The sequence below is a fragment of the Leptinotarsa decemlineata genome, unplaced genomic scaffold (genome assembly GCF_025532065.1).
Source record: "Leptinotarsa decemlineata unplaced genomic scaffold, Ldec_3_MD MMD2_tig00026328_RagTag_RagTag, whole genome shotgun sequence".
Taxonomy (NCBI): Eukaryota; Metazoa; Arthropoda; class Insecta; order Coleoptera; family Chrysomelidae; genus Leptinotarsa; species Leptinotarsa decemlineata.
In genome coordinates this window covers 5457431-5485369 of record NW_027412688.1, presented here as the reverse complement: position 1 = coordinate 5485369, position 27939 = coordinate 5457431, and the positions used below count along the sequence as shown (strand labels likewise).

The 27939-nt window shown below is 33.9% G+C and overlaps 4 protein-coding genes across 4 annotated transcripts; 1 reads left to right on the top strand and 3 right to left on the bottom strand.

Moving 5' to 3' along the window:
* Nucleotides 1-1319: 1319 nt before the first annotated feature.
* On the bottom strand, nucleotides 1320-7065 carry ZC3H3 (Zinc finger CCCH domain-containing protein 3). Its single transcript, XM_023157708.2, has 5 exons — nucleotides 6868-7065; nucleotides 5761-6805; nucleotides 4839-4991; nucleotides 4590-4785; nucleotides 1320-1795 (listed from the first exon to the last, which is right to left on the bottom strand). Exons 1-5 carry the CDS (start codon nucleotides 6884-6886, stop codon nucleotides 1397-1399), a joined length of 1812 nt encoding a protein of 603 aa, XP_023013476.2. The 5' UTR covers nucleotides 6887-7065; the 3' UTR covers nucleotides 1320-1396.
* A 1520-nt stretch (nucleotides 7066-8585) lies between these two features.
* Nucleotides 8586-12506, top strand: mRpL37 (mitochondrial ribosomal protein L37). The gene is made up of 5 exons (XM_023157707.2): nucleotides 8586-8899; nucleotides 8951-9289; nucleotides 11253-11539; nucleotides 11930-12099; nucleotides 12226-12506. The coding sequence occupies exons 1-5, from the start codon at nucleotides 8724-8726 to the stop codon at nucleotides 12469-12471; spliced, it is 1218 nt and encodes a 405-aa protein (XP_023013475.2). The 5' UTR covers nucleotides 8586-8723; the 3' UTR covers nucleotides 12472-12506.
* Nucleotides 12507-15381: 2875 nt separating this feature from the next.
* Nucleotides 15382-24443, bottom strand: Task7 (TWIK-related acid-sensitive K[+] channel 7). Its single transcript, XM_074182803.1, has 5 exons — nucleotides 24160-24443; nucleotides 21596-21813; nucleotides 19289-19570; nucleotides 19090-19208; nucleotides 15382-15848 (listed from the first exon to the last, which is right to left on the bottom strand). The coding sequence occupies exons 1-5, from the start codon at nucleotides 24284-24286 to the stop codon at nucleotides 15572-15574; spliced, it is 1023 nt and encodes a 340-aa protein (XP_074038904.1). The 5' UTR covers nucleotides 24287-24443; the 3' UTR covers nucleotides 15382-15571.
* An 893-nt stretch (nucleotides 24444-25336) lies between these two features.
* Nucleotides 25337-26242, bottom strand: LOC111503411 (rab-like protein 3). The gene has a single exon (XM_023157706.2). The coding sequence runs from the start codon at nucleotides 26140-26142 to the stop codon at nucleotides 25426-25428; it is 717 nt and encodes a 238-aa protein (XP_023013474.1). The 5' UTR covers nucleotides 26143-26242; the 3' UTR covers nucleotides 25337-25425.
* Nucleotides 26243-27939: the final 1697 nt, after the last annotated feature.

Sequence of the window (27939 nt, the reverse complement as noted above, 5' to 3'; positions counted from 1 at the left end):
AACAAAGCGCCTAAACCATAATTATACCTACTCTTTACATTTCTCTAAATAATACCTAGGTTTACTTTAAAATTTCATCTTAACTTACGTGGAACCTTTCATCTATCTTTAAACTTTATAATACTCACATTGTAATATGTAGTTATAATAGTGTATAAGAATTACTTTTCTTCAAATCTTCATGTATGTTTCCTCAAGTTACTCAGCTTATAGCCTTTAGTTAAGTTACAAAAGTATTTTGTCAACAAGATTTTTTTTTTCTTGAGAAACTATTTCTGGGGCTATGACTTTCATTCCCAATTTAGACATCACTTTGATTTTTTCTTGTTCATCACTAGAACATCAGATATTTGATTCTATGTGGTTTGATATGAAAACATATACATAAAAGCCATATAATATAATAAATTTCTTAAATAAAAAAAACCTCAGGAATAGACAGTCTACCATTAAAAATTTTTAAAAATTTAGCAGACACTAATCACACAATAAACCATCTATTTTCGACAGGAAATTTTCTTCAATTTCTCAAAAAATAATTTGAACACAACTGTTTAGTTCTCACTCTGGTAAAAATTTTATTGAAGATAGTCAAGTACAAAATATTACGAAATCAAAAAATTCCAACAAAAAATCAGCATCAGTTTTTGCAAAATGCATTCTTCAGTTTTTTAGAGATGGTCAATAACATTAACAATGGAGAAGTTCTGGTTTCAGTCTTTTGGGATCTGTTGAAAGCTTTTGACTGTGTCAATCACAGAACACTACTGCATCATGGATTCAAAGGTGTGGTCTTCCATCCAAAACAAGCACTTTTTCCAAACACCAGAACTGCAGTACTCTTCGCGACGCGCGTTTCGCTAATTGAGTTGGCGTTTTCAGGAGATGAAGCAAACTGCAGAAGACGCCAACTTGATTAATGAAACGCTCGTCGAGAACAGTACTGCAGTTCTGGTGTTTGGGGAAAAGTACTTGTTTCGCATTTATTCTTCGCCAGACGCTCCAGTTCTACCTTTCTTAAAACTCCTCTATATTAGACACAAGATGTGGAGCAAACCAAAGATCAATTTTAGACTCCATCTTTCTTCTCCTGCATATAAATGATCTCAAATAAACACAACGGAAAAATTCACAATTACTATCGCATGAAAAGATTATAAATTCTTTTTTTGGCAGGGTGGATTGTGATTTCAAGTCAGTCAAACTGCAGTGTGATGATCCCATCTCTTAGTATTCAATACCAGGAAAACACCAAGTCTAGCATTCAGCAATTTTGATAATTCACTTCAAAGTTTGGATAATGAAAATGAAACAACTCATTCATAAAAATAGTTTATTGTACTTCAACGATTTACATTTTTTTTCAACATTAAATAAAAAAGTTGCCAAGAAATATTCATGTATCTTCAAAAGCAATAAACGAAGGAAGTTTTCCTAGCTTTGGCCTAGACTTGAATGGAATTTCTTGATCACAAACAGTCTCATTGCAAACCGGAAATACACAACGTTTTATTTCAACTGAATTTCCCCCCTCATTTATATTATTTTTATCTAGATAATAGCGAGCAGTTTCAGTTTTAGATAACTTTGCGACTTCTTTTGTTTTTATTGGTTCCAACTCTGTTGGTTTTTCGTGAGGTTTTTCTTCTATTTTATCCGAAGATTTCTTGGCAAACTTGTGTTTATTGAATACCGAATATTTTCTTACCATCTTTCCATGCGGATATGGACATCTAGGTTTTGAACAGCCTTTTTTCTCGTAATCCGGACATAAGAACTGATGACGTTTGTCACACTATAAAAAAAGTGTTATTATTTGTGTTTCAAATGAATTGAACTAGGATGTAACCATATAGGTGGGTTAATAGAAAAAGTGGAAATATGAAGTAACATAGAAATATTAAACAAATTAGAATACAAATCAATCAAGGTTTCAAGTGTTGAGGTATTCAACTATGTTGATACATCAATATAATTATATCTATTACATCAGCAAATGAACCAGACAGGTTTATTAGTTCAATAAGAGCACAGAGATGATATGGGTCACCCAGGTTTATAATTCGTGATCCTTTCATCTACCTCAGGGTTTCTTAACCTGTGGTCCGCGAATCCTGGGGGTTCTCCGTCTTATCTATGGACATTCAAGTCAATGATAATTGTCTCCTAATCGCTAGCTGATATCTTCAAAGTCTACAAGGAAAAGATAAAAACTTCTTCCAAGTTGAAGATAAAATAGAAACTGTGATAGAAAAGCTCAACCTTTGGACTAATCATACAATAAAAGAAACTATAATCACTTTCTCACACTGGTAGCGTTTTTGGAATCCTCTGGAGGGATAATGTTGCCAATGCAAGTAGAAGATGAAATGATTGAATACCTCGCGGTTTGAGGTCCTTTTTTGGATCATTTTCCAAAATCCGAAAGAAATAAAAACTGGATAGTATAGACCCTTTCAACACAGATGTTTCGGATATCATCAAGTTGAAAACGGTACTGGAAAATCAATTACTAGAAATATCATGTGATTCAGCTTTAAAACGTAATTTCAAAGACTCTTCCTTATTAAGTTTTTGGGTGAATTTAAAAAAGTTCATACATTCACTGTTTTTTTCATCCACATGGCAGCCTTTGCTTTTCAGAATCAGAATCATTTATTCATCACAAAAGAATACACATCGTGTGGTGAAAACTACAGAATATGTAACTTATCGGACTAGTCAAAAAAATATTTGTATATAAACTAGATTGATTAAAACTGATAAAATATAGACAATTAAATATTCAGTGTTATATATATATATATATATATATATATATATATATATATATATATATATATATATATAAAATAGGGATGGACAAATGGAATATAAAGTGGGAATATGGTACAACTGCAACAATGGGACACTAGTCAGTGATATAAATATAAAAAAGAGTATAATAAGAATGTACAATTATAACAATTAGACAACGGATTTAGTTTAGGTTTGTACAACTATAATTTTGAAATATAATCAGGAGCCCAGAAACTCTTCTATGCTATAGAAAGCTTTATCACTGAGATATGTTGATATTCTAGTCCTAACTGCTGACTTGCTACCGCTCATATCTATTAGATTTTTCATCTTATTGAAACATTTTAAACCAATATATTTTGGGGAATTTTGACCAATGAGAAGCCTGGAAAAGGGTAGATGAATATTTTCCTTATTCCTTGTATCGTGTGCATGTATTTGGTCATTCTTTAGAAACGTATTTTCATTGTCCTTTATAAACAATATCAAGTTCAAGATGTAGAGACAAGGTAACGTTAGTATTTTAGAATTTCGGAATAGTGGCTTACAAGATTCTGAAGGGTGAGTTTTATTTATAGCTCTGATGATTTTTTTGGGAACGAAACGCCCCTAGTATGTGAGTTGAGGATATATATATATATATCAAAAACAAATTCAGAAACAGATTACAATTGGAGTCCGATTAGAGATTTTAACTATGTAATAAAAATCAATTCAAATATTACTAAAAAAGCAGCAACAACCTTCACATTAATGCAGATTTTTACAGATTTTTAATTTTCATTTATACATTTATTCCTGTGACTTTTATTAGGGGGTTGGTTCTTAAATTGTGCTTGATTTTCTAGGAGTCCTTGGACTGAAAATGGTTAGGAAAAGCTGATCTATTTATTTATTAGGCGAGAAATGCTCTTTTGAAAAAAATTGTTGTGATGAAAAATAATTTTACATATACATCATCATACAGATATCCAGTACCATAACAGAAATGTTTCTGAATACATACAGCAAAAATGATATTTAATAAACTGCAAAAGAAACTTGATTTATATTAGAAATATAGTTGGACACTTCAGACAGAACAGAGTCAGGTAATCGAAAGTACCATTCTGAAAGAAGAGTTAGCTAAACTAATTGATGAACTGGAAGGAAATTTCTAAAATCTAAAAAAAGGTGAAAACCCGCGGGTTGGGCTACCTATCGGGCGCGTCCCCAGATGTCGGATAGGGAAACGGCCAGGGGACTGAAGGCCCTGTCCGGGAAGCCAATGTGGCCTTACGGACGAGGTCGCCGCACTCCTGGTCAGTGGCAGAAATAAGTAGGGTGAGGAAAACTGAAACTTCTCAAAAGCCTTTGCAAAACATGTCACCATGGACCAGCCTACCCAAGCTAAGGTGTAAGGAATCGTGCCGACAGCTGAATGGCCGCAGGGTGATATGCACCTCCACGGAGGGAACCCCAATAAGGTTGAAGAAGCCGTGCAACGACAGTAATGTCGCTGCACCTTCCAAAACCTTCGCGGAGAACACCGTGAGACACCTCAAGGTTGCCAAAGAGAGTGTTTGTTCGGCGAGTCTTGGCCTACACCTGCCAATATAAAGGAGATGTCTCCCAGTGACCTGTTCACCTTCCTGGAAAGGACAGGATGGACGATGACCTAGGTCAAAATAGCATTTGAAAGGAATTTTGTATAAATATTCAATACAGTATTCTTCATATCACCCATAAAAAGACAACCACAATGGTGATTGATAAGTTGAAAGAAATGAATCTAAATCAGAAGACATTACCTCTAGAGCCTTCTTGCAGAATCCTTCCAAAAAATCTCTGCATATATCTGCCTTGGGACTGATGCGGACATGTGTATAAGGGCACTGGTCTTTTGAGCAAGATCCTTCTAAGTAAAACTTGCAGGTGGGCATTTTTTCCGAAGACACGTTGTGGGAGAGTAAACAGTTATCGTCTATGCAGGCTCCCTGTAGAAACCTTCAACTCAACATATTAAAATTGATGCCAGAAATACTTATGATAGTTCTTACTTGGTACACAGTGCGATTTGATCTGGATCATGTTTCCTGTTACATTTTCCCATATCTTTCCTCTTGCATTTCCCGAACCTTTGGTAATATATACATGGAATGTTACATTTTCGTAACTTTTCATTAGAGATTGGTTTTTTGAGTGCCAGTGACCTGAAAAGGGTTGAATTCAGAAGTATAGGGATTACAAAACAAACTGGGTAATTTTATCTGGACTCACATGAAAAACATATTGCTTTTTGTAACATATTTTTTTGCGAAAGGTAATGTAGCCTTCTTGCATATCATACATTAGCACAAATTTTAGATTAGAATGCTTTTACCTCAATAATAAAACTGTGGAACTGGCTTTTCCCAACAATAAACGTTATTGTCAAAATGAACTTCAACAATATTATTGTTTATCAATCCAGTTAAAGAAGGCTGATTATTAATGAAATTACTATCTTTATTTGTGGAGATCCAAAAATATAAATGTTTTTTTTTAAACAGAGCTATCAAGTACTATCAGTTTGTGACAAAAAGGAAGGAATTCAGAATCATTTTATTGAATAATTTGGAAAAAAAGTAACTGTAATTCACAGGACATTTTTCAGAATATACTCTTTGCAAAATACACAAACATAAAGTAAGACCTCGTTTATTGTTAAAGGAGGGTTAACAAAAAACAGATTTCAAACTGTGTATTTCAATATACCAGCTCTATGATGACATACAACTTATTCATGAAAGGGTGGCCTTAACAAGTTTACATTACCAGATGAGAGATCTTGAAATAGGATATTTTTTCAAAAGTCTCAACTTTAAAGTGGCTCTATCTCTGAAAGTAGGCTGTATCGTCAAGTTTTGACATGAGAATAAACATGTAAGGATAAACATGTAAGTGTAACTCAAATAAATTACTAAAAAAGTTTTACAATACCTTCTAATGCCTTTCAGTGAACTCTTCTTTTCTTCTGTAGAACTTTTTTTCGAATTTGAAATTCTTTTGACGAGTTTATATTTTGATTTACAAATTGATTTTTCCTGAATTTTAAAGATATTCTTCTTAGGTTTAGGTGGAGATGTTCTTCGTAATGAATGTGTCGAGTTTTTGTACATGATTCCACTTATATTCAGCAGATTCAATGAACTACGTCTCCATCTTTTATTCATTTTTACAGGAATAGTTTTTGCTATGTCACTCGTGCTTGGACACTTATTAACAAAAACAAACTTAGCTCTCTTAGATATAACTGGGGATTTGCTTTTCCTATTATCCAATTTGAATTTACTTTGTATGTGGAACTTTTTAAGAGAATCATATTTTTTCTTGGAGTCCTTGGATCTTTTAGCCGTCAGTGGAGTATTGTTTTTCCTATTGTCTAATTTAAATTTATTTGCTGTATGGTACTTCTTGAGAGAACTTAATTTTATTTTTGCCTCCAATCCCAATTTTCTCAACTCCTCATTCTCTTTAGATCTAGACTGTGAACGAACTATTTTGAATTTTGAATGTATTGACAACCTCCTTATTCTCTTATTTGCAGCAGGGGAAGCAAGTTTTTGGCTTGCCACTTGTGATACTTTAACATGACCTTTACACTGCTCAAGTTGTAACCTTCTTTCAACAGGCCTGACTGAAAGGGGATTCTCTTGTTGAACTACAGGTATATTTCTCAATACTTTGGGATTGACAAGTATTTTTCTTGTGGCTGGTGCGGGTGGTGTCACAGTGTGAATTTTTGGATTGATGTGTATTTTGTTGCTTATGACTGGCATATATTCGCCTGTTACTACAGGCACATGAGTATTGGCGGGTCTATAGTTAGGATTAACGAATACCTTCTTATTGAAATGTGGGTTTACCAGTACTTTTGATGTAATGTTACGTTGTTCTGCAGTTGGAGCAAGAAAATTTTGTCTGAAGTACACATACTTGTTTACTGAAGTTCCGAACCGATTGTCCACCTGTGGCGTAAAGTAATCTGAAAAAAAAAGATTAATTAAATGGTGTCACTGGGACCCACCATCCTCCTTAAAAACTTACCAGCAGGATAATTCTGCATACTTTCAAAGGAAATTTTACTCTGGAAATAAGTATTCAACAGTATAATAATTAACTGAGAGAAATCTGGAACTGTCCCGAACTGAAACTCTTATAACGCAAATTATTCAATTCACGAATCGTTTTCACCAGATGTCCACAAAAGCAAGGCAGGGCGGTAGTGACAGATGACAGTTGATATTAAATATGCCTGGGACTAAATAAAAACTTCTTAGAGACGTTTTCTAGCGCTTATGTATTCAAAACATATTCGTCTGTGACACAGGATAGGTAACAGGTAATAATTGACATTGTGATGCAACCCCATGGTTGCCAACTGCGGTAAATTAATGACATTTGCTAATAAATAAGAAAGATTCAGGAAAAAGCATCAAATTCTTTGTCCAAGGTCCCTTCGGCAAACTAAAATTAAACAATGGCACTTTAATCATTTAAAAATAAACAAACACACTTGACTTACCTTGATTTCATTTTTTGCACTTTGAAGAATACGAACTAATGGCTGTATTTCCCGTATATTATTAATCCTGGGTTAGACGTAGCGCAGAATACCTTTAACCGAACTTATCTCTCCGCCTGCCGACCTGCCGTGGGCACAGAAGTACTCATCCCACGAGTGAGTACGACTGGAGTCGTAGACTCAAATTGGCATTTTCAAACATTTTACACTTGTTTGGAGGTGGTTGACAATATTTCATGGTGAATTTCATCAGTTCGGACTTCCATTGTCTAATATGATTCTACTATAATTCACAATCTATGAAAGAACAAATAAAATTGGAATGAATAGCTAGAATATCAACTATAATGAGCAATGAAACGTGAAATGAAAATACAATAAAACGAAAGAACTATCAAGATACAAAATGAAAATGGCCAAAGAAATAAAAAAAATAAAAGTAAGCAAAACATTTAAAAAATGAATTAAAATAGATTTCAAACCAAGTTACTTCACGACGTTTGAATTGTTTATATCTACAATAATAAGTTGATTTGAAATCTTTTTTGATTTTTCAATTTTTTGCTAATTTTTATTTTTTTCAATAATATGCGGCTGGGTATAGGAAACTTTTTCAGGTGGAGTGTAGGGATACATATTAGTAGTTTCTTCAGCCGTATCAGTACTTGACATTTTAAAAATCTCAATCTTCAAAATACCGTATATGTACACACCACAGGCGTTAAAACGTAACTCACTATTTCGACCTTGTAGCGATATATCTGAATGAAGTCCGTCAGCCGATTGCAGTTAAATCTGATTGGTCAGCGTAAGGAGCTTGTTTATTTTACCCAATAGATGCGAATGTGCGTGGTGATCATTTTTTGATCACGCATCCATCATTGTTTGGGTAACTTTGTTGGATGGGTAGAGTTTAGGTGTTTTTCGAAATATTATGAACTTTTGGTAAATTGATTCTTGTTTGTCAGCACATAACTATCTTCAAAAAAGGGTTCGTAACATATTCGTATTAACATAATAGTGGCTTCTTTAACTTAAATAATTCTTTCAAAGTTGTAAATAATGTTTGCATTAAAAAAAAATAAAATAAAGATCTGTTGTAGAAAATAACCTCATCGATCATATTTTAAACGTTTTATGATAGAAAATTATATAACTCATACCAAATTGTCATTTACATAGAATGTCCATTGTATATTGTCTTTGGAATGGAGCGTTCGTTAAATATATTTCGCTCCGTTTACTCCACGTGATCATATATGGTAGACAACAAATCTGCTTCTACTCGCTCGGCTTCCGATTTTTGAAAGCGAACATACCTAGCCTTAAAAATAATAAATCTCAAATTTTTACCTAGTTATTCGAAAATTAAATAAAAATGCGAAAAACGCCTGTGCTTCTTCGTCAGCATATAGGATGGCATTTCGCGAAGCATTGGGTTTTACAAGGAAAGCGAAAACCTTTAGATACAGGAGCTGAGAAAATTCTGAAAAGTAAAGGCATTGCTGTGTGCAAACCAGAAGATATTATTAATGAAAAAAAAGAATCCAAGAAGTAACTTCAATTCCAAATATCTGACATACATTTCAATGATATTCATTTCAGAATTGAAATCGTTGACTGCTTTGATCGACCGCCACCTCTCGATGAAACTCATCCTAATTGGCATGATGAAATATTGTTATCTTACAAAGACGATAATGTTCTTCTGGAAGGCTTATCCCAAGCTAAAATTATCACCAATACTGTGGAAGTCAGGCAAGGTTTACCAGAACGAATACAATCAAATGAACTATCTGAAGATATTAACGAGGCTGCTAAAACAATCATTATGAACTCCCATTTGTTAGATGCAGAACAGAAAAAATTGCCCAAGGTGAAAGATCCTGAAAGACCAGCCTGGAACTTTCCTCGAACTTATGGTATCACACAGGGCAGAAGAAAGTAAGAACAAAACATTGATAGATATATTTTTCAGTGTATATGTGCTAATTAAAATGACTTTCACATATATGGAACTGCAAAATATTCGCACATTTTGAAAATGAGTTTTCCAATTAATTGAAAAATAAACAGTATAGATGTACAACATACACATATAAAAGTTTGACCTTATTTTCCTTATGGTCAAGTGAGACTTCTGTCTGTGGGCTTAATTTCAGTTCCTGCTTCTCTCTTGAAACTTATCTATCCTACCCTTTGAAAGCAACAAGTGGTTCAGAACTCCCTACAGGGATTTACCGAAGATGAACCTAGATGGTACCCAATACTTATTGAAGTAAACAGGCAGCTTTGAAATCTACTTTCATGTTCAGTTTTTGCAAAATAGATCTTATCAATTAGTATCTCATGGTTTATATGAAACAAGAATAGACTCTGGCTCATCTTTGTGAAGTCATGTAATTAAGAAGACACTTTACAACAATGTCTGATGATTTTTTCTTCAAATCATATATCCCTTCTTTCAAGAGGAACATTACCAGATTTTGAACAAGACAGTATAGTCCTATCATTTTCTATTGTGGATAATGATGCAAATTGTCAGATATATATCTGGTACTTTTATACACACATACAGACACAGTTTTTTTCCTCTTCATTTTTTACTGCATCAGCGGACCTCACAAAATTCACATTGTCCCCCTCAAATTTAGGGCCTGCCCTGTCACTGATCATGAATTGCACTGTGAAATATATTCATATAAATACTGAAGAAAAATATTCTGATTTAATCAGAAATATTAATATTGATATGGAGGAAATGTAGCCAGTTACGAATTTTAAAAACCAAACATGAAATGATATCAGAATTTAACGTAGCATCTGAATATGTAATGATATACAGGGCGTTCTATTTTAAAAAATGGAATTTTGGTATGTAGCACCTACACCAAACACCCTGTATATTTAAAAATTATATCAAAATATAGCTCTCATGAACTCCTAAAACTTTTGTATGAAACATTTTTGTGTATCTCCTTCAACAAACCAGATATTGCCTGTCACATAAAATATGGGACACCCGGTATATATTTTGTATGGACATAGGTTATGCATATATACTTGTTTTTAAATAAAATGTCGAAAAAGGAAATGAAAAAGTTTATTATGAAAAAATGAAGGACCTACATGACAGCTTATAGACTACACTTGGTTTTTAAAGTAATTGGTCATTTGAGTCTGCTTTTTTTTAAGCTGAATCTCAAATATGTTTTGCCTTTTACGTTTCATTGTCGTCAAGGTATCAACAGTATTGAACTGGTCGTTAAAGGCAACACATTTTTGTAAAACTATTATAGCTTCAAGAGCCTCGTATATTGTTGTTGGTTGGAACTGCTCTTGATGGTCTTACTGGTCTTCGTTTTCTTCATCAGTATTACAATTGTTACTTTCAACTTCTGCAAGAATCTCTTTCTATGTAGCTAAGGCGCACTCGGCAACATTATCGTTTATTCCAATAGATTCCTCTATTGAAATCCTTGGTTCTGTAGCATAGATCTGCGCAACACAGCAAAGTTCTTTTACATAATCCATTTATGTTTGCAGCAACCAATACTGTAAATCCTGTTTCAGACAATTCATAACTTTTGCATTGGTCACCTTTGAATTCAAATGTCAGTTTGTATCTTTCTCACAATGCAGGCTATTATTGAAAGAGGTTGTATATTTACTTGTTTACTTATTATGTAGTCCACATAGTGATTCAGCCGGGACCTTATCATTCCATTGTTGTAACTGATCTGTCGTTATAAAGATATTGTTACATTCAGTTTTTACTGTATTAATTTTGCCTATTTCAATGAACCAATTAACAATATTATATTTTTATTTTGAAGTCTTTTTTCTAAAAAAAAAATGCAGTGAACCGAAAAGTCAATTCTGATTTCAATAACTATAATATTTTTAGCAAACTTATAACATCGAAATTACTCAACTTGATAGAATCTACAAGTGGTCATCAGCTAACCAAAGAAAGATACCTTTTTGAAGACCTGTTCTTTTCGTTCCCATTTGAAAGAAACGGAATGCTACTCCAGTTTCAACTAAGCGGAGATTTTGTTTTGACTTCATCGAAGCCATTGTCGCCAATTTCAGAGGAATCAACAGAGAATTTAGAACTACCTGATATATATCCTGTTGATCCTATGATTACGTTGAATAATGAAAACATTTATGAGACCAGAAGTATTTACCGTAAGTTGTTCCTCCAAATTATACATTTCAGTATTGATTTCAAGGGTTTGATAGTAAAATGACGATAATTATCTAATATTTTTCTCAAGAGAATTCATTAAGATGAAGTTGGGATTATTCTACAAAATAGGTGGCTCTGGGAGTTATTAACATTGTCTACCCAGGACACGAGGCTAATGATCAAGCAGTCGATGGCGTTGACACCTAAGAAAAAAAAAACTAACGAAAATCAACTATTCAAAAACAATTGATAATCATTCAGATTTTTGCATATGTTGCTTTCATGAAATGATTATAGAACTCCAAGTTTTTTTATCATCCTGAATGTTTCAATACTGACTTGTGAAAGATTTTATTTGGTTTCCTCAGTTAACAAACTTTTTTTTTAAGCGATAAATCCAAATATTAAGAAGTCTCACCCACATACTCTTTTCATACACTTTGATAGAGAAGTTGTGAAAAATTTGTTCGAAGAGGTGGTAACGGATAATCAGATATTCGGAAGATCTCTTCTAAAAACTTTCACAGTAGCTGCGAGTTATGCCAGACAAAAATATGGGGTAGGTAGAAAATGTTCATAACATCTTTAATATATTTTTCTTGTATTATAAAGAGGAAAATATTTCTTTTGGAGTGTTTCAGTTGAATATCCCGTTTCAACTTAATTACTCATTCTTATTTTATAGGATGACGTTAAGAATTTACCAAAACCAGTGACACTACAGTCTGTTCAAACGGATGGACGCTTCTTCCATCTAGGAGTTCTTCAGTTGAATACCCTGGATTTAGAAGGTACTAGGAGAAACCTTTGGTACCAAACCCCCTTACAGTACCTATTCGATAATTGTGGTTACAAAGTTGGTAGGCCAAGATTGGAAGGTTATAATAGTAAGGTTATAAAACAACTTTATGGATTTTACAATAGCGTTTAACAATAAAGTGTATCAGTAAAATGTTGATACATCAATGAGCATTTTCACTGGCATACCCACATTATAAATTTAGGAAAAAAATTGAATCAAATCTGCTACAGTGTAAAGATTATTAGTACTTATCTCAACAAAAATTTATTAAAAATCAAATATGCAGCAAATTTTGAGTCTTCCGCAAAATTTGGTTTATTATTGTGGGGATCTTGTGGCAAAAAGGGTGTTCAAATTGAAGTACCGCCAATCTTGTCGGGGCAAATTTAAAGATAATTATATAATGACAATACATGCACTGTACATTTATGAATGTGTAATGTACTTATTCAAACATAAAGATTAGTTAAAAAATATTACGGGAGTTTTTTCCCTACACCAAACCGTTATTTTAACACCTCGACACGTGTTTCGAACACCAAGTGATCATCTTCAAGAGGAAGATCAAACAAATTGAAACTTTCTGCTTCCGGGACAAATCATCACAGCAGAGTCCTATTGTGAGGAAACTGATGAAATATACCAAAAATTCCGCCAGCAACAGGCGGCACTGTTCAACAAAAGAGGTCCGATCCTGCTCCACGACAACGCCCGTCCGCACGTTTCTCAAATCACCGTCCGAAAATGGAACGAATACAGTATCAAAGTTCTGCCTCACTCACTATACTCCCCATAATGCCAACCGACTATCTTTTCAAGCACTTTAATAACTGTCTGACTGGTTGAAATTTTACCATTCGGGACCAGGCAAAAACGGCCTTCGTCGACTTGATCGAATCGAGCATTTTGGCTTCCAAGTGTTTAAGAGTACAAGCGATGCTATCTTGGAGTTCCTGAAAGAGTTTTATTTGGACCTCAATCAAAGTGAGGCGGCTGCTGTATTCTGTGGTTTCACTAAGACTTTCAACTGTGTTGATTACAAAATATTGCTGAATAAAATATTTCTTCATAGATTCAGAAGACCAGCTCTCGATTGGTTCAGCTTTACCTCTCTGGCATAAATCAAATTATCAAAGTACCTAATAAAACTTCCAGCTCTTCTATAATATGTTGTGAAGTTCCTCAAGGGTCTGCACTAGGTCCCATTTCATTCTTTATATATGTGAATGATCTCCCAAATATCAATATTAATGTCAAAATTACATTATTTGCAGATATTATCACTTTAATGTGGTGTGGAAAAGACTTGGATTTTAAAAGAACACAACAGCGATTTTGAACAAGTATAATATTGATGTGAATCGTATTTATGTTTCAAGTTCAGTTAACTAACAAAATATTCAAAATTTTTGCAGGAAAACCTCTGCCTTCAAACTCATATCATATACAATAATAATAGCCTTTATTACCCAACAGTTAAAAACCATTTAAAGGGTTAACTAAGTATGTTAAAAAAGTAATATAGATCCTTATAATTACAAAGTTACAATTTGTGCAAATGATTAACAAAATTATAATATAATAAAATAAAGTAAAAAAAACTATAGCAGAAAATTAAAATTTCTCCATGAAATACTGAGATGCAGTGTCAACAATATATTCTAGGGAATCAAAATTGATATCACACATATTTGAAATTAAATTGAAATTATTGCAAATGTTAAAGATAGGTGACTTGAGGTACAAATTGGTTCTTGCCAGTCAGCTGTAAAAAGTTTATGTACTTCTAGTTCTAAAATGAGGCACACATAAATTTATAAGAGACTAATACTATGTTGCTGTATCACTGCTGTTCCAATGTTTTGACAGAATCAGAATCAACGAACTTAGGCGTGCGCAGCATTATAGAACAGTGCTTTCAAAAAATTGTTCTACAGCGCCATCTAGTGGCGAGTTACAGAAAAATTGATAGCCTAAAAACCTCTATGAAAAATTACTTATACATGTCAAGTTTCATCACGATCGGTTGACCGATGTAGAAGTTTATCACCTACCAATCAACCAACAAACATCCATTTTTATATATTAGATAACACCTCCATAGCATCCACATTGTTGTGCAGTAAAAATTATTCCAGCAAGTTTTCTGCATAATTCAAGACTTTCAATATTGAATGTTATGGTAAGTGATTCATATGGAATACTTCTATCAGGATACATACCATAAGATTTGAAGTAAATAAACTTTAGGAAACGACGTTGAACTTGTTAACTTCAGACTAAGTCTGAATATTTTCTAACTGTCATTGCAATGTATTACAGTCTTCGATAGTTTCAACAGGTGAATATATTTTTAAATCATCTGCAAAAAATTACAATCGACATAATTACTGAGGTCATTAATGTCATAATAAAGAATAATAATGAACAGAAGTGGTCCGAGATTTGACCCCTGAGGTACTCCAGATGAAGGATGGTAATAAAAAGAATTGTAGCTGTTATAAGATACAAACTGTTTGCGTTGAAGTAAGTAGGATTTAATGAAAAGTACTGCTGAATTATGGAAGCCAAATTGGTGGAGTTTTTGTAGAAGGATCATGTGATTAAGTCGATCAAATGCTTTAGCAAAATCAGTATATATCACATCAACTTGACCACGATTATCTTGGACATCACTAACATTTTGGGTTGATACAATTAAATTTGTTATGGTGGATCTGTTGGACGTAAATCCATGTTGTTGCGGAGATATGATATCACGAACTGAGGAATGTAAAAGTTCGATAGGATTGAGATATACTATCTGCAAAATTCTTGGGAATTTGGATTTATCATTTACTGAAATTTGACAACATACACAATAACTGAACCTACATGAAAACGTTAAGCCATAAAAGTAATCACCAATGAACTGGCATGACATTTGAAGTATCTCTCTTTTTCACTGGCGACTTTATTATGTCACCTTCATTCTAAGTTTTGAGGTCATAATAATTGAAATCTTAATTTCCCATGGAAAAATATGAATAATAAAAAACATTTCTGAAACCTTTGAGTTTTTCCTTTATTTCTTCGACAACTCAACAATTTCCATCCCAAAAATTATTTGAGGGAACACAACAATTACTTCCATGGAAAATCATTATCAGATCATGTTGTCAACAAAGGAAGAGGAATTTGATCCAGCTGTGAACTCCACAGATATTTCAGAATTTTGATACCGGCGATGTCACACAGAAGCCCTCTTTATCTTCAAACTGGAGTTGAGGACAGTCTGTGATGGGTGGTAACTGCCATCCAACAGTAACTCTTCATTTTCTGCATGATTCAAACCCAAACAGTTGCAAGAACAGACGGACATCCGATCTATCTCTCCCTCTAAGCCAATAAAGCCATGGCCTGCTAGCAGCTTCCCATTCACAGCCATTACTTCTCCATCTAGCGTTAGAACGTGGTGAGAAGAGGACTGGAGATCTTGGTCTTCGCGTCGGATGTCTTCAGCATTCCTGTCAATAAACAGTAATGATTATAGTCGATACAGTTTTCATTTCAGGAAATGAAAGAAATATAATAGTATATAGTCGTCCATCCAGTTTAACTCGGCAATGTTTGATTTTTTCATCATCTCACTCACTAACTATTTATTATTATAAGTGCGGACCTAAATAGTCCCCCCACTCTCTAAAATTTCGGCCAAAATTTACGTAAAAAGTAAAAAGGTATCATTTTCAGTACTTTTTGATAAGAAAGACAATAGTGTTTCATCACTCGTCACCGAGAGGGCGCTACTAGCTTTTTTTTAATAGAAAGAGGGTCTTGTGATAGCTCGTTTGATAGGTATTTCGATTCTCTATCCAATATTTCATTGTTGAAAATCGGATAAGCCATTCCCGAGTAATTAGTAGTTTTATGTTAGTTTTAGGGATTCACAGACAAACGATAAATTTCATAATTTCAAGAAAGAATGTATTTCAAACTCACTTCAGTTCATCTCTGTAAATGTTCAAATTGGTCAACATTCACTTCCTGACAATGAAGTTTGTTTACAATTTATGGAATGTTTCTGGAAGCCCCTCACGAGCTCTGGAGTAGACTGCAGTTGTGTTACGTGAACTTTAGATTTTACCAATCCTCAGAAAAATCTCGGGGTGTTGTATCAGGTTGTGCAGTAGGTCATTCTAAGGGATCACGTTTACTTATCCACTAGTTTGGTTAATTGACATCTAGTCACTTTTAAACCAACTTGTCACAGTAAAGAGATACCCCTTCTTGCTGAAACCTAATATTAGTTGAAATTTTCTTCAGGTTTGACAATTTTACTGGTTTGGAAAACAATAAATACGGGCTCCAATAACTAAAAATATAAGAAGAGATTCACGTCCTGGTATTTACGTCACTCGCACACTTAACTTCACATTTTGCTGTGACGCGGTGGCCAAGACGTTGTGTGATCCACAGGTGGAATATATGTAAAAGTGACGTCACGACCAGTCCATATATTATAATGTATATGATCGTAGTAGACAATGCTATTGTTTGTAGATTGAATAAAACGAACAATCTGTGTTTGATAATTGATGAATAGCTTTTATACTTTTGATCACGTTTTTTTTTATTATACAAAAAACGTTTGAATTGAAAACTTGAAAATTTTATTTTCAAATCGGCATTGAATTCGAAACTGAAAAGTTAACTTTGTGATTCTTTGATTTAATAACGTGCTTGATTATTGCTACTACATATATAGGTTTTGTCGTCTTGTCTAACAGTTAGTATTAAAAATTTCTATCAGTTGATATGTCAAGAAGAGTAGTTCGACCACGCTACTGAAGATGACTGCCGTAGTTGCATTTGAAACATTTGGAGATTGTAACCAAGGAAGACCACGGCAAAACGCGCATGACATGACATGCAAATCAATTTCACAGGTAAGTACATCAGGTAGAACAGCTTATACTGTACCCTGAACCCTTTATTCTGTGTTTACTGTTGTAACACAAAATTTGCAGTCAGGCCCTTTTTCCGAAGCGTAGCGGCAACAATACCGTGAGTTGAATGATCGTTTAGTACAAGAATCACGTTTCCTAAGAGACGCATTTGTCCAATCAGGATTTCTGTTGTAATACAGACGGTAGGATATCAAGGTTTGAGAGAAGATGAGTGTATCATCCGACAAAGAACTACATAAATCAGGTCAACCATTTGAATAGCGGTCTGGGTAGAGTCAGTATGGTTCGAAGAGAAAATTTCAACATATCATCTGTTTTTTCTCCTTATTTTGAACAATATTCGCCACTCCCTGAAATTGTATCAGCCTGAGGTTGGAGAATGAGTAATTCCCCTTGAGTATATGACAACACATTTGTTCCGTCAATACCGTAGGAGTGCCGTATCACCTTATCATTATTATTAATCGATCAAAAGAACTTTTTGAACATTTCATGAAAGACAACTAGTTTTCTGATTGATTCGGCCGTTACTTGATGAAGATCCATAGTAATTTCAAAAACTACACCTCACGATTTGATCTTCACAAACTTTATTTGAAAAAATATAATCACAACATGTTTTGCTAGGTTAGGTCCAAAGTGAGTGAGTTTATTATGGCTAGCACAGTAGCTTTTTCAACTGTATGAGTACTTCAAATTATTCTTACATTAATATTTATATACTACAGGTAACCATAATTGATCACAAACCGTCCTATACGGATATTACCATACATTACGATTCTACCCATCCTTATCAACACAAAGTAGCAGCTTATAATAGCATGATTCACAGATTAGTCAATGTTCCTCTTTCAATAGATAATTTCAATAAGGAACTTAATATCATCAAGCAAATTGCGGATAACAATGGGTTTAAAGACGAATTAATTAACAAAATAATTGCCAAGAAAGTCTATGCAAAAGCGATTTGAGACGTTTTTCCTATTGATAAGGTAGATAATCAAAATTATAGAGCTTTAACGTATTTTGGACAACCAACGGAAAAAGTGGCTTCATCTTTGAGGAAACGAGATATTGAAATTGCATATAGAACAAGTAATATGCTGGGAAAGTTAGTTAAAAATAATAAAGACCAGACATCCAAATTCGAGAAATCAGGTGTATATAAATTAAAGTGTGGAACGTGTCCTAAGGTATATATTGGTCAAACGGGCAGAACATTTAAGGAATCGAAACCAGGAACATCATACAAGCTATGTGAATAAGAAAACAAATTCATCATATTCAAATCATCTTCTAGAAAAAAATCATATCTTTAACAAAGAGTTCGAAATTTTGCTCAATTAAAATAAAGGTTTGAAACTGAATCATTTGGAAGCAATGGAAATTAATAAACTTAAAAATTCAAACATTCTAATTAATGACCAACTGGATTTGAATAGATCACCATTATTGAACTTGTTTTCTTAAAATCCGAGAAAGAATTATTATTGATGTAGATGTGAGGTAATATGCTTCAGGTAATCAGAATTCAACAGGTACCTTAGGTAGAGGTTCAGGTAATTTTTTGGAGGTAGTCTCAATTATGGTTATTTGTAGTATATAAATATTAATGTAAGAATAATTTGAAGTATTCATTTGAAAAAGCTACTGTGCTAGAGAAACATGTTGTGATTATATTTTTTCAAATAAAGTTTATGGAGATCAAATCGGGAGGTGCAGTTTTTGATAAAAAAAAGACAACTAGAGTAAAAAAGAAAGGATTATTTTTCAAGTAAATAAAAATAAGGCTCACATTGTCATAAATCTAAGCACCAGAAGATTGATGCTTGCTGCCACAACCGCTAATCCAAATAAAATGAATACCAAACTCAACGCTACATAACCTGGCCTCTCAATCAAAGCATTGTCATTCTGAAAAAAATCAGCATTATTATAAAACACGAAAGTGGGATACCTAACAGTATAATTTCTCACAGAAACTAACTACCTACTTGCAAAGCAACGTAATCCCCAAATCCAATTGTGGTTAAAGTAACAAAACAGTAGTAGAAACTGTCAAAGTAGGTCCATCCTTCGTAGCGCGAAAAAACTGCCGCTCCTGTGGTTATGATTATGGAAGATAACATTCCAGTCGCGAACATCAGGTTCATTTCTGTAGCTTCAATTTTCTGGCAACTCAGATATTTTTTGATCTGCCTAATGACAATTGAAGCAAATTTGTTCAAACGTTCACCAATACTCTGGAACATCACTAGTCCCAGGGGTATTCCAACCTTGAAAGAAATCAAATATATCATTAATCACGGTTAATTTGAATATTTTCTAGGGCAAAAAGTTAATGATATGATCACATAATGACAGACAACTATGAAACTATAGATAGATAGACATATACTTTATTGTGCAAGAAAATACAATCTTATTGTTAAAAAATCTGGTATATATAGCACTTCAAATAATAAAAGAGAAGAAACTATTCAAAAACAAAGTTTGTAGACAAAATAGTTTGTATAGTTCCTTTCAAAAAATATAAATAACAAATATACACAATTTGAACATAAGTTAACATGTCATGGCAATAAAATAAGATATATCCCAGTATAAAATATAATTTGAATTATAGGTGTCAATATAAACAACAAAAAAAACACCTATATTAAATCACATCTAAGTTCCATTGTAATATTCATCAAGTGTAGTACGCTTTAGTTGCAAGGGCATCTTTAACAAGATTTCTGAACTTTTTATAGCTTTTTTCTTCCTAATTTCGTAAGGTATGTGATTATACAGCTTTTTATTTTCATAAATTAAAGAGTACTTTTTCTGGCTTGTTTTTGAAGCAGGAAGATGTATTTTATTTTCAGTTACTTGCCGGGCTATGAAATTTGTATGTTTTGGAGTTCCAACCATATTATGTTTTTTGTAAATCAGGCAAACAGTTTCAAGTATGAAAATACAAGTAACAGTGAGAATTTTTTCTCTCAAAAATAATGGTCTGAATTACTCACGCACCCCCACCTTGCATAAATATCTAACCGCTCGCTTTTGCAAAACAAACACTGAATGAAAAATTTGTTGACTGCAAAATCCCCAGAAAGCATATCTCAGGCGGGACTCAATCAGGGAATGATATGCTATTTTTGTTGTAGATGAACTCAGTTCATTTGAAACTGTTTGAAGTGCATAACACCCTGATGCCAACAAATGTGTTGATCAAATTTGTTATCCATGAAGATTCCTAGGAATTTGGATTGGTTTTTATTCTCAAGAATTTGTTCATTCAAGTATAAATTGTTAATATTACAGCTGAAGATGAGTAAATTTGTTTTTTTAATATTAAAGCACAATTAGTTTGCGTTACACCATTTTTTCCCAATTTCTAAATCACTAGAGATAGTTTCTTTCATATTGGAAGTATTTTTTTTCATGCCAAAGGAGCGTGGTATCATCCGCAAATATTGTAAAAATTTCTTGAATTGAGAGAGTAACAAGGTCATTTACATAAATAAGGAAATCGGAACCAGTACTGATCCTTGTGGAACGCCCTATAAGATATCCTTATATAGTGAGTGATAGTTTATCGTTTGATCATACTGTTTTCTGTCACTTAAGTAAGACCTGAACCAGTCATTACACACTCCTCTAAAGCCATAGTAGTTCAACTTTTGCAAAAGAAGTTCAAGATTTAGACAATCAAAAGCTTTGGAAAAATCGCAGAATACTGCAGCCACGACCTCACCATTGTTGAGATGTATGTAGACATGTTCAAGAAAGGAAAAGATTGCATCATTTATGCCTTTTGCCTTCTGAAAGCCAAAGTTGGTTAATATATTGTATTTATAAAGAAAAACTGATATCCTTTTTTCACCATTTTTTCTATAATTTTTGAGAGTGTTGAGAGCATGGAGATGGGTCTGAAGTTATTTGAATTACAAGAGCTGTTTTTAGACACTGAGGAAAATTTCCAAGGGAAAAGGATTCATTTATAGCCATCACCAGTGTATTCAAAGCGGAATCGGGAAGGTTATTTAAAATTTTTACTGAAATTTCATCAATTCCCGTTTCATTTTTGTTTTCATTTTCTTGCAAGATTTCTATCAGCTCTAATAAATTTGTGTCTTCAAAATGAACGTTGTTGGGCTATTTACATTATTTAAATAATCCATGGGATTATTTAAGATAAAAATTATGCCCCTGTAGAAATTTATTGGAACGGATAAAGAGCCTGACTGGCTGCAGGCCTCTTTTTGGAAAAAACAATATTCATTTTCCCTCTTTAATAATTATTTTGTACTCACCACTGCATATCCGATGCAGAACGCTTTTCCTCCTGAAGTTACGGGTGTTGAATGTCCATATCCGATCATGGCCAGAACTACAGTGGCAAAGTAGAATGCTCCAGCAAACTTCCATTGGGGGCCTGCTTTGTGCGGTTTGTATTCAATAATGACTAGTTCAATCATCCGATAGTCATCTTCAGATATGTTATATTTCTTCTTCAGGGCATTCGATGATACTGAAAAGGCGATTAATTGCCTTAGTAATATATATTAGGGTATATTCCCTTAAGCAGCGGAGTGATGAATCATTTTCAGGTAGCTGTTTCATAGGCATACATAATTGAGGCGGTTGAAATGTGAAAAATGTAGTATTTATTTTAAACATTCAATTTTGTTGTATGACTCGATATAACAAATCTTTTTGATGTTTGAGTCAAAGCACTCTGACGATTACCATGAAGACGTGAAACGGCGATGTTTTTGAAGAAAATTTTGAACAAATATTACACCTCATTCCATCTAACTCTGTGATTGTGATTGATCTATATCTGTAGAGTAGGGATGGTGAGTGTAGGCCCACAGCATTCAGGCCACTATTGTACATCCTCCCAAGGAGTTGTACTCCTAGGTCATTGTCCATCCTGTCCTTTCCAGGAAGGTGGACAGGTCTTTGGGAGACATCCCCTTTATATCGGCAGGTGTAGGCCAAGACTCGCCGAACACACACTCTCTTATTGACGATAACTCCAGACATTCGAATAGGACATGCCTGACAGTTTCATCTTCCTGTTCACACATGCTGCATAGGGGTGTGTTTACTAGCTTCATACTGTGGAGGTGTTTCCTCAATTGACTGTGGTCAGTCAGAAATCCTACTGTTAAGCGTAGATTTTTCCTGGTTATCGCCAGCGCGCCAGCTTTCCAGGGTCGCCCAGGGTGGTCCTGGTAAGATTGCATCCTTTGATTTAATACCATCTCTTTAGGGATTGAGCATGAGTGTGACGTTTAGCTAGTTCCGAAATTGTCGAAGTCATCAGGCCGTAGCTGCCACTGGGTCCTAAAATTCTTAGTCCAGCCGCTTCCTTGGCTAAAGAGTTGTCAATGCGATTACCTTTACTCCTGTCGCGCCTTTTAAACCACCTCAGGATAATGTTATTATCTACCGAGGCTTTGGCTAAATCTTGGTGGCACTTTAGTACTAGCCCTGAGGTAACACGTTGTCAGTTCAATGCTAATAGGGCTTGTCTGCTATCAGTGCAAATCGTTATGTTTTTGCCAGAAATTCTTTTCTTGGTTATTCCTTTTGTGACGATGGAGATACCAGCCAGTTCTGTTTGGACCACGCTGGTATTTTTTCCCATTCCCCACTCAATCCTTAGGCTTAGCGATTGGAGTACACTCCACATCCCGAGCCTTCTTTGGTTTTTTGAGCCGTCTGTATATATGCGTAGGGTTTATTAAACACAAACATGGGTTCAATTACATCGCTGTTTGCCTGCAGCAGAGGTTGAGCAGTAAGCGCTTCTAGCCATAGGCTTAGCTTCAATTGACCCATTCCTATTTCGAGGTTTACACCAGCCGTGCGCAGTCGTAACATGGCCATTAACGCAACCTTCTTAACGTACAGGTCTAGAGGGGTCAGACCAGATTGTGATTGATAATGCAAGTTATCATTACAGAAAAGTTGAAAGAATACCAAGTAATGCAAGGGAGAAACCGGATATCATTGAGTGGCTTCAACAAAAAAACATTGTCCATAATATGTTCAAATAAAGCTCGTTTCATGGAATATGTAGTCAACAGAAACGAAATATTTTTATTCTGCGTCTGCTCACTTACCATTGCGAACTTAATCCTATTGAACTTCAAGTAAAGGGATTTGTTGCAAGAATAGTGCAAGGATTCCTTTAAAAATATTGATTCTGAAAAATGGCGAAAATGTATCGAACATGTATATGTGTTGAACACAGAAGAGAACGACATCATAATTTTTGCTCATACCTAATATCTTCTTTAATATGCATACTCATTCATTATTATGTAAATAATTAAAATTCAAATGTTATGGCAATATTAATTGTAAAAGGTAAAACTGGAACTTTTTGCGTAGAATACATCCTAAATAAGCGTCTCCCATCAACAATACTCCTGTTCTAGCCGAAACACCCATTATTTCGAAATTTTCCATAATCCTTCAGAGGATATCGTTGGTCTAGCAGGATTCGATCTGGGTACAATTTAGCATGTTCTTGAAGAACGGTTTTTGTTTATCTACAGAGCTTTTCACATTTTTCTGCATCAATGAATGATAATTTGTTGACAAAATAAAACAACCAAAATCATCAAACATTTAAGAATCACTGCGAGTGAGACATTCTGAATGCCACAGAAACGGTGATGATCGGTCACCAAATTGCTTTTACACATCAGAGCCATAATCAAATTAGTATGCAATTGTTATTTACATCTTGATGAGCGTAAAAGATGCTACTGGTTTGCCAATTAAACAATTTCTATATCCAAAAGTTACCAACGGGACAGCTCTTATTCGGATCAGCCTGTATATGTAGCATTTTATTTACCTTTGAGCAACGAATCCCGTTTTGCCTCCTCTTTGGATTCAAGGGCATCGAACACGGCAGCTCCAATTAGAAGATAAGTGAATGTACACACGACCAAAGATAAGGTTCGCACATTTTGTCTTTTCATAGCTAAAATATTATTTGATCATAAATTAAAACAAACAGAAATAATGAATGTTTATAAAACGAACAGCTGACCGGTTCGTCGATTGGCGGCGCGGCGGGTGTAGATGCGTCGGCGTCGCAACGGCCAAATATCGATAAAGGGTAGGCATACGAAATATACAGGGTTGTGCTAAAAGTGAAACACTATTGTAAAGGGGGCTATTTGAACTCGTTTCTATGCATGGGGATCTCATGAGCTGCAAGATATAGAAAGTTGGTTAAAATGAGACAAAGCTTCCTATTTTCAGGTAGGTCCTATTGAATGACATCAAAAAATCGGCTCTTACTTTTTGAGTTCCTTAAATATACATGAAAACCCGAAAAGTTCAAAATTCAATTTACCTATCCTTTTTATCAAAGAATATGTTTACACTTTGCTATTATCACTTTCATTGTACTATGAGAATATGATCATAAAATTTTGTGCAGAGGGAGGGCACTCCTAACTTTGAAATTTTAAATACGGCCATTTATTTTTGTAGTAATTTTTTAATGATAATATCGATGAAAAATTGCTCCAATCGATATTCCTGAGAATTTCGATAATTTGATTATCACGAGATACTCAATTCTCAGTCTTTTTATGTTCCACGGCTCTTTCTCAAAAATTTAACCAAATACAATGTGATATCACAAACGACTGCTAAGTCAACTTTTAACTATATGTGATAATAAAAAACTTTCATATGTTGCGAACTTTAGTGTGATACTGAATATTTGGTCAGCCTGCATATATATAGGTTCACAAGTTTCATTAATTCATAGAGAAAACATATGCATTACATTATGTGGCATTAGGCCAGGTTGGGATGGTGCCAGAAATTATTTGAATTTTGTCAAAAGCTAGTTAAGAAAATACTTTGAACCTTGATATTTCTTGTCATAATACTACAGTAAAATTGTGCTATTGAATAACTGAATCATCTCTAGTGAATTTATGGATAAAAATACATTTCAGACAGTAAGAATATTCATTTTCTGAATGTTTCTTTTGAAAAATAAAACACCAACATAATATAAAGTTTATTTATGATTGAATTAATAAAATTGTCAACATCAATGCCACCCATAATAATCAATAAATAGAAGGTATATAAAATTCTAATCCTGGTGAGGAGAATAAAACTTGGTAGACAAAAAAGGCGAAAGGGGATCCCCAAACCTCTCTGTGAAAGAGTCCTTATGAGCTTTAGATCTTGTTTCAATTACTTTGTCATAAAATCTGGATAACTTCACAGCATTTGATGTACCTGCAGCCAAATACCTTGATTGCCTACAGTCCATGACAATTTCATCACACCTCAAATGACTGGCGATAACATCTACTCGAGACTTTCTATCGGCTTGATCTAATTTTGTCCCGATTACGATGTATGGTAAAGTAGGGTTCCCAATAAAGCTTTCTTGATCGAAATCATCTACAACAATACTGGAAGGATTGGACCCGGTAATTGATGGATTGGAGTCTTCCCTCTCTCTATGTCTGTAGCTTATTTCTTGGACCCATTTGTGTAAATTCTGTTCAGATTTTCGATTAGTCAGATCATGAACCAAGATAGCTCCATGGCAAGGGTAATAAAATACTGATCTAGCATTCCTATGAGTGTGACTCCCTCCAATATCCCAAAATTCAACAAAGAACGTTTTTTGTTCCTTGGTACCTTCTTTGTACTCGTGTAATTTTACCTCAACAGAACAGCCTACCGTCCAACTAGGCGACCTTAACGGTTCATTGTGAGCAGCTAAATGAACGAAGGATGTTTTTCCAACGCCTGAGTCTCCCAAAACTAAAATTCTCACTCGATCTATAACAGACATATTTATTATTTGCCTAAACACTTATTTAATTAAAAAATTATAAACAAATAATTCATTTTGAGGTTAGGAATGATTGAATGTTATGAAGGAATTAGATTTAAGTTGATATGGACTGGCTATTGAATAGAGAACACTGATTCAACAACTAAAGAAGGATAGAGATATTCACTATTACTTTCATTGTAGAAAATTCAATTCTTTGTTATAGTAGTCCTGAATCAATCGTCAATACAAAAAAAAATCATGACTGAAATGATACACTGCTTAATCAGGTACATATTATTGCTTCAAAGTATGTAGTCACAAGCACGTTCTTTTTTGTGTATTGACGTCATTTCCAAAACTTTTGTGTGATCCCCAGTGCAATGTATGTAAAAATGACGTAATGTGAGGTTGAAATTTTTCCCTTCCAATCCTCGGGAGCCAAATTCTAACTGTCGCAAGATATTCCTGTGCATGCTAGATGTTTGGGTGGGCAGGGTATATCAGAAGGTTCTACATGTTTCAAAACGAATGGACAAATTCGAGTTCCCAGCTTCAGAGTAGCTAAGGAACAGGCGTAGGTCTAAAATTACTTACAACAAAGTTGGTAAAACTGATTGGAATTACAAATAAAACTTTAATTTATTCATGATACTGAATTGAAAATACTAACTTTCTGGCGGTATCTGGAACTAAGTGGGTCGTTTCCAAGGTTTCAAAAATTGCAATGGGGAATGTCCCCAATTTGGGTTATGCATTTGGATTATGAATGCAAGTTTGAACAAAATAAAGTTGAGTTTAATTCATGAGTTTTTCAAATTCACTTCGAAAAGTATTCAAATTGATGTTTCAAATGTTGGGTTTTAATTTTTAAAGGGAATTGTTTCCAATTCACATATTGGTAATATGGTAATTGGTAAGTTGAAATAATTTATACGTACCTAGATATTCTACTTTAAAAAGGAAAATTATATTTATAAATCAACAATTAAGGCAAAATATAAATTATAGTTCAATACCACCTCCACAAGCCACATAAACAAACAGTTGTTTTGTTATTTATTTATATAGAGGAAGACAGGTTAGGTGCACAAAATGTCATATATCACAGAATGTCTCGGAACTCAGAACATAAGTAAACAGAACAGCACGCCTCTGAAATATGTCATCTGTCATTTGTCTCATACCTGTATCAGATTCATTGTCCTTTATTCGCTTAATCGATGTTGCCAAATGGTGAAATAGAAACAAATCCCTTTAAATGTTGAATGCATTTGTCTCATACCTGTATCAGATTCATTGTCCTTTATTCGCTTAACCGATGTTGCCAAATGGTGGAATAGAAACAAATCCCTTTAAATGTTGAATGCATTATTTCATTCCTCTTTTTTAAGTATTTAAATAATTTTTTAAAGAAAAAGGTTGAAATGATAAGTTTAAAATGCGTTGTTTTAGAGCTCTCTTATGAAAACTACTTGATTTTCTTCATTGTTGATGAGAAGGTATAGGTTTGAGGTAATTTTTCTTTCATTATTGATAACTGATTGTTACTGAAGCAGATGGTACTATTAATTTATTATCGATTGTAATTGTAGTTAACATTTTAAATATTTTGTTTATTAAAAAATGTTCAAATTAGAGTATAGTGAAGCGATTAGAGAATTTTTTATGGGTTGAGGCTTGTGAGATTCATTTCAATTATTCAAATGAATTATGAAAATTCAAACGTCTTCCACCTGAAATACAAGTCTGTGGTATCGAAAAATATTGCCCGTCCAATCTAATTATATCTCACTCCAGAAATACTTCAAATGA